Genomic DNA, 7,426 nt, shown 5'->3' with positions numbered 1-7,426 from the left:
TTCTAGGTTCTTCTCTACCATGAGATGGAAACAGAACTCTAAGGTAACCGGCTAGAGAGGCTGTCCCCCTGGGTGCATTAATCAGGAGATTATCCCACCCTTAGTCTCTGTGGGCCAATCATGCTAGTGGCTTATTTGTAATTTATCTGGAAGGGTAGCATGGAGCCAGGGTAGGGAGTGGGGGAGCAAAGAAGCATAAAGACCACAAAAGCAATACATAAACACACACACCCTAGCCCTCTCTGGAACTTAAGAAGAGAGGAAGGGATTCTAACATTCTCCTTGTTTTGGGAGCAGGGAGAGGTGGAGAGTAAGATGAGGCAGGGGATAAGTGGGTAGAACTTGCAGGGCTAGGGGCAGAGGACTGTGGGGGACAAAAGTGATCCGTGTTTACAATCACGGGCACAGAGCTGTGACTACCGTTATAAAACTCTCTTCCTGGTTTATATTATGAATCACCGTAGTAATGGGGTATATATATGAGAAGAAAGGGCTGTGGGGCAGATGGAGATATTACAGAAGGGAATTTGAGGCCCATAGGCAGGCTGGATTCCCTGGAGAAAAGGGGAGAGAGGAGGGCGTAATAGGTATCTAGTAGCTCTACATGCCAAGGAGAATCTTGTTGAAAGAAGGTATACCCACATTATGGTATCTTAAAAGAGCTGCCTTTCTCCCCTAAGTGAGGAGTACAAGGTTCATCCTTAGTACTCAGAACAGTCATGGGGGAGGGTTTGCACAAATGAATGGGGCCCAATCTTGATAACATGAGATGTGAACGAGGAAGACTATGGCAGCCTTGCAGAACGGGGGAAACGGCCTGCACGCCACAGGGATGTGGCAAAAGGGTGGTCCAGGGAGTTCAATGAGGTAGGAGTTGGTGAAAAGATGTATCAGCATCACTGGTGCTCTCCTTGGAAGCAAAGGGATGCTAACTTCTTGAAGCAAGCTCTTACCTCTCCTGAATTTATTTCTCCTCGTCACATCTCCAGCCCTGGGTTCCCAGGGGAGGGCAGAGTCCTCTGGCCAGGCCCTTTCTCTAGGAAAGGGGGATAAAAAGAGCAATGCAGAGGCCATGTGAGGTTCATCCTACTCACTTCTGATCAGGAAGGCTCCTCGTAGGACTTTCCGGTTTCTCTCCAACCTGTTCCACCGCCGTAGGTCTTGTATTTGTATGAAAAAGGCACATGAGAGCAAAGAAAGACATTATCTCTGCCTTGGGGGTTGGGGGCAGCAAGGCAGTGGTGCTGGGACATTGGTTTTCACTTGGGTCCTGGTTCCCTGGGGATCAGGAAGAGGGAAAAGTGACAGGTTTATGGGATCAGGCTCTCTGAGGGCTAACAGGTGTTAAGACTGGGCTCTTGGACTTCCCAGAACTGGGTCCCCAAGGTACCTGCAAGATAGGCCCAGTCTGGGAAAGGGAGGGTATACATTGAAAGGCTAATTTGTAGCATAATTGAATGAAGGAGGCATCCTGGAGTGTTGGCTTGTACATGGGAGGAGGGAAGATGGTGAATATTATATACATCAAAGGGTTTTTTTGGATGGAGAATGGGGCCCCAACAAGATGAGAATGGGGGCAGTTGGAAGTATGAGACTTCAGGATATAAACAAGAAAGTGGCTAAAAAATACAGGACATTGAGGGTGAGCAGAATTTGGTGTTCAAGAATGAGGATAACAATTCTGGCATGTTAAGTGTCTTTCAAGAAGGAGGCACATGATGATATTATGGGATTTCAGTATTAGAAACACTGGATAGATGGACATTGCTTTCCAATCAAAATCCCTTAGTGCAGTAGGGAATGGATAGGAGATATCTTGACCACCCATCTATATCATAAATCCTTTTGGAATACCTTCTAGCCTCTAGAAGGACCATCAAGAACCTCTCCTGGGATCTGATCTCTCTTGAGACCAGTTGGGATTTGTTTTATTCTCTGTAACAGGAAATTGGGAAATACAACTCTGCAGTGTTCCCTTGACATCAGACATTCTATCTTGTCTCATAGTTTTATGGGTTGTTTATGCTTCTTGAAGGGAGGCACCTGTGGTCCTTGCATTCCCTGGTGCCCAGCTTGGTGCCTTCCTAGGTGCTCTGGCAGCATCTGTTGAATGAACATGAGTAGCAGTGAGGAGAGGGAGAGCGGGTCTTGGTTCTTGGCATATACATAGCAGGATCCTCACTTCACATCATGGTGGGTTGTCCATCCATGGGAGTGGCCCAGGCGTGTTGGACCACCTGACCTGGGGAGGCAGGGTGACGTGGGAGAAGGGCTGCTGAAATGTTAAGAAATAGTCTAAAGACTCCTTTCTAAAGATAAGAGTTTATAATTATTATGGGATGCTGTGGCTGAATTAAACTTCATGTAAATGGCTCATCTGGTCAGCATGGTATTTGGTTGGCCTTACTCAAAACTTAAGAGCTGAAGGTAAGCATCTGGAGAATAACTGGATTTTGGTGGGATTGGCTGGGGCCCTAGATTAACTCTCAGTTCCTGAGTGTCTGGAAATGATGGGATGAGGGAAGGTAGGGTTTGTTCTAGACATCAAGAGGCTTTATGCCAGGATACTGCTTTGGCCCAGAAAGGGATAAAGGTGTGTACAAGTTGAGGCCGGCACAGGGCAGTGTGGGTAGCCTGCTTCACCCTTGTGGCTCTGGGTGTTAGAATAGACTGACAGCCTGTGGAGGTGGGGGAGGTTTGAATATGAATATTATGGGATGCCTGGCTGGAAAGGTATAGGGGTGGTGGCTGGAGATGAAGCATTATGGGATGTGACACTGGGCTGCGCTGGGAGTGTTAGAGTATGTCTGGTGGACCACGGGCTCCTTGACATTATTATGGGATATCAGGGTGTGGGTGGGGGAGTAAAATTATGGGATATCTTTCGAGCGTTTAGAGAAAGGGAGATTAGATGTCCATCTGTAGGGTGACAGTAAGGCTGCGGATCATTATGGGATATCTCTTTGACAGAGAAGAAGTGGTTATTATGGGCTGTGGAGTTAGAATGAATGTATGAAGGCTGAGGGTGGTGGTGTGAGGATCTAGACCCTAGCCTGCAGGGGCTGAGGGCAGCTCAGGCTAGGGGGTTGGTTATTATGGGATGTCAGTATAGAAAGTGGGAAACTGATTATTACGGGATGTGTGTGGGAGGAGGCCGAAGTGTCCGTTGTTGTAATGTGGTGGTGGGGGGGGAGTTTCTGACTATTATGGGATATCAAATTGGGGGTGGACGAAGAGTGGTTATTATGGGATGTCTGTGGGGGATGGGGATGAGTATTATGGGCTGTGAGGCTGAAGTGCTGGGAGGGGTGCTTATTATGGGATGGCCATGGGGAAGGAGAGGTGACGAATTATTATGGGATGTTAGCATTAGGGGCCAAGAGTGAAGAAGTTGGCAAAGGATGGCTATTATGGGATGTCTGAGGTGGGGAAAGGGTTAGTTGCAAAAGGTCTGCAATATTATGAGATGTCAACAGCTTTGGCATATAGGTGTATGGAGTGTGTGTGTGTGGGGGGGTGGTGGTGGGGGGTGTCCGTGTGTATTATGGGATGGCCAGGAGGTGGGTGGTTGCCCGGGTGACACGCGCGCGCGCGCTCGAAGGGGGCGTGGCCAACGGTTGCCTGAGCGACGAGGGGGCGGGGGTTGCCCGGGAGACCTAGGGAGGAGGGTGGCGGTAGTGGAGGGGGGGGTTGGAGTTGGTTGAGGTTATTATGGGCTGTCCGTGGGGGGGCGGGGCCTGTGCGGTGGGATTTCCCGGCCGGTGTTTCGGGCCCTTTAAGAGGCGACGCCGGAGCCGGAGCCATTTTCCCCCCTTCGGCCGCGGCGAGGAGGAGCCGGAGCGGGAGTGACACCGGGCCGGACCCAGCGCGACCTGCGGCGGCTCCGGGGTGAGGAGAGCACGGGGTTCCCAAAGAGACGCCTCTCTCAGCCCGACCAGCCCCCAAGCTCATCCCTCCACCCACCCCTTCCTCAGACGTCCCGGACTCGCGGACCGCCCCCTGCCCAGAGGAGCCGACCCTTCTTTTCCCTTGCCTGCAGGGCGCCCTGCCCCCCCACCCCCGCCCTAAGCCGGCCCGAGTCTTGCTCCCCGCGACTCCCACCTCGGGCTTGGTCTCCCACAATGCCCGGCGCCCGCCCCCTCGCCCTTTGCTCACTTGCCCCCCGGGACACGTGGCCCGGCCCCCTGCCCGGTGGGCGCTCCCTAGCCCCCCGCGTCCCAGCTTCCAGCCCCCTGGAGCGCCCGAGCCTCCACGCCCCCTCGGCCCCGCAGCTCCTCCGGAGAACCTGAGTTGTCCCAGAGGACAGCCTTTGGAGAGCTGCCCTGTCTGGGGACTGGCCCCTCCCCAGGCGCAGGGAGGCGCCCCCCCACCCCCAAGTGACCTTGTGTCCCCGAGCGCCTCGCCGCCTGCCGCCTCCCCCGGGCCCCCCCGCGCCGTGGCCACTCGGACCCCCCTCCCTCCCCGCCCCCCCGTCACACCCTGCTCGGTCCAGCCTGGTTTTTCCCCCTCCCCACGCCTGCACCAGCCTGCCCTCGGGGGCGTCGCTCCCGCTCATGCGGGGGGCTCCGGTTGGGGAGCCGGCTTCCGGGCTGCCCTCGAGGAGTGTGGAACTAAGTTCAGCCTGAGTGGCTCGGGTGCCCTGCTAGGGTGGCTGGGGTGGGGGGGCCGCTGGTGGTGGTGGGCGGAAAGAGCGGGTGGGTGTGGGGGAGGGGGACAGTGCGCGTCACTGACTGTTCTCTCTTTCTTCCCCCCCTCCCCCGCACAGTGACTCGGGCCAGTGTAGAGGGCCCCAGGCCGCAGGCAGGAGCAGCTGGGCCAATTCCCTGGCCGGGAGCGGAAGGGGATGGCGTCGGGCCTGGGCTCCCCGTCCCCCTGCTCGGCGGGCAGCGAGGAGGAAGATATGGATGCACTTTTGAACAACAGCCTGCCCCCACCCCACCCAGGTAACATCTTCCCCAAGGGCCCAGGGCAGGAAGGAGGCATTTGGGCCCTCCCTAGCGACTCTGGTGAGGCAGGGTTGAGTTTCTCTCTCTCTCTGTGCAGAGTCTGAGGTGGAGGGCATCCGAAGGGAGTGGTTCCCTTCTGCGGAGCTCTTGTGGGAGGGGGTGGAAGCCATGTGCCTCCTGGGCTCTGGGACCGAGATGCAAGCTTGCTGCACTGTCTTCAGGAATGCTATGCAATTCCCGGTTGAGGGAGCTCTCTGGGCTGGCCGACCTTACCTTGTGTGGGTCCATGGAGGAATGCAGGTGGCTGGGACCCCTGGAGGCGGGGTGGGGGTGGGGGGTGGGTGTTGAGAATTGCATGTTGGAGACCTGCAGGTCATCTGTGTTAGCAGGATCCTGTGGTTGCTGCTGTGGAAAGGAGAGAGGGAGTGCTGGTTACTCTCTATCTGATTATTTTTAGCTTCTGATCAGTTACCGGTTTTCTGTGCTGTCTCAACTGTGTGAAGTTTGAATTGCGCTCCTCAGCTGGGATGTGCAGCGCTTTTAGCCAGGCAGATTGCTGGAATGTTTCAAGTGGGGAAATGATGGGGGCTAGGGGTAGGATGTCACAGCCTGAAGGATATACTAGGGAGGGGCAAAAGAACAGAGGTGACACCCTGGGCACCCCCCCCCTTCCCATGGCAAGTGGACATAATAGAGGCTTTTTTTCCTAGAGGCTTCTCCCTCCCTGCAGGGAGCCTAGGGTTTGGGCTGGTGGCATGAAGTGTTTGTGTAGGTGTGTTGGGGGTTGTTCTGTCTGTGTTTGGGGGTGGCTCCTTGGACTGGCCAAACCCGTATGGTTATAATCACCCTGCCTGATTGGAGTAGCCCTTGTCTCTTCTCAAATGGTGATTGATGTCATGCATCTAAGTGGATGTCTCTTTCGCCTGTCTTTTAAAGAGCTCCTAGCTAAGTCACCTACTTGTTTCCTTGACCTTTTTTCGAGCTTTTTTTTTTTCCATGCCATTTTTTTATCCTCTCTGCTTATGTTTATTTTTCCTTTAATTGCAGAGCTTTCCGGTCCTGTTTTTTGTTTCCCATCAAACATATTTCACTTCTGCCTTGTCTCTCCTTAGCTCTAGCAGCAAGTTGAGGTGGTCTGGGAAAGATGTTTCTACATTTGGTGTCTTCTGAGTTTGGAAGTCTTCGTTTGAAACTGAGGCCACTTAGGAGAGGGGTCAGTGTTGTTACTGAGTCTTCGGTTGTTGGGATAAGAAACTTAGGCTTGAGTCTTATCACTGTGTAGGCCAAGGTGGCAAATTTCTGTGCTGTTGCCCAAGGTGGGGGTGGGGTGGTGGTATAGGTAATATGATCTGATCCTTTCTGTGAGGGGCCAGAGGAGTAGTAGTGCTATCCAGCCAATGTTGGTTCCACATCTTGGCTTCCCATTGGCCCCTTGGTCTGGGGCTGCCCCCGTGTTGATTGGGAGCTGTGCAGGCTCCCAGGGTGAACTCTGCCCCAAGCTGTAGCATGACCCAGTTTTTCCACTTGCCACACCCCATTCCTGCCCCTTTCCCAAATCTTTTATGTCTCAGCTACTTTGCCGCATGTTGTCTCAGCACATTATCTGCCTGAGAAGTTTGGGGGTCTTATGAGGATGGGTATCCCCTTCACCTGCGTGGGTTTGTCCTTATATCCAGCTTTTATGGAGGTAAGGGAGACGAGGAACCAAGAGCTGTAACTGATTAGTGAGGGGGACGACATGGGGATTGCTGGGGAGAAGCCTGAAGAAAATGATTCTTTCTGGTGAGATCCAGGCTGGTGTTCCATTCCCAAGGGAATGGGAGGGGCTTTCTTATGCCTGGCCTGATCCTGGGCTGAGTGGGGGGAGGCTGATGGTGCTTTGTCAAGCTTAATGTCTCATGTTCCCTAGTATCTGCCTTGCTCAGGAAGGGCGGAGCCAGAAGCATTTTAGGGCTAGTTCTGGGGTCAGGGGCGAAGAGCATGTGTAGGATTGAAGAAAGCATATTGTTGTCCAGCACTGTCCAGGTGCTGCTCCTTTTTTCTTGGTGTAGACATCACTCCCATCTGTTGGCCAGGTGGCTCCTACTAATCTGTGAGAGGTGGTTTAGGATCTATGGCTTGGACTCTTCGGGAGGTAGGTGGTGAGGAGGAAACTGAGTTGTAGAGACTTCTCGTGGGCTCCCGTTCCTCAAGGTAGATATTTTGGATATCAAAAATTTGAGAAGGTTGTATGCTCTGATCATAGCTCCACTGAGCCTTTGTTAAATCTTAGCTTTGATGATTGGAGAAATAATTACGATTGAGGGAGTAACCCAGTCCCTCTTGTATTACCCTTCATGTTTGTCTTGGGTTTCCTTGCCTAGGACATTAAGAGTGGCCTCTTGAGAACTGTGTCATCCCAGAATAGGTGTTAGGAGAAGTGGCATGTGGACCTGGGGCCAGGTAGGAATTTGGGAAGTCTTTGTGAGGGTAGTCTTTCC

The 7,426-nt window shown here is 53.3% G+C and overlaps 1 protein-coding gene across 8 annotated transcripts in view; it reads left to right on the top strand.

The window, feature by feature from the left end:
* Nucleotides 1-3,728: 3,728 nt before the first annotated feature.
* Nucleotides 3,729-7,426, top strand: part of CHD4 (chromodomain helicase DNA binding protein 4) — a 30,575-nt gene continuing 26,877 nt past the window's right edge. For all 8 annotated transcript variants that reach the window (XR_004925209.2, XM_036117666.2, XM_036117665.2 and 5 more), the window contains exons 1-2: nt 3,729-3,888; nt 4,766-4,943. Coding sequence is in view for 7 of the 8 variants with exons in the window: in XM_036117666.2 (XP_035973559.2) it covers nt 4,844-4,943 (100 nt within the window). In the remaining variant the exon portion in view is untranslated. The remainder of the gene's footprint in view (nt 3,889-4,765; nt 4,944-7,426) is intronic.

This window comes from Halichoerus grypus, chromosome 6, assembly GCF_964656455.1.
Source record: "Halichoerus grypus chromosome 6, mHalGry1.hap1.1, whole genome shotgun sequence".
Classification (NCBI taxonomy): domain Eukaryota; kingdom Metazoa; phylum Chordata; class Mammalia; order Carnivora; family Phocidae; genus Halichoerus; species Halichoerus grypus.
Note: the sequence above shows the minus strand (reverse complement) of the source record. Positions and strands in the feature narration are given on the sequence as shown.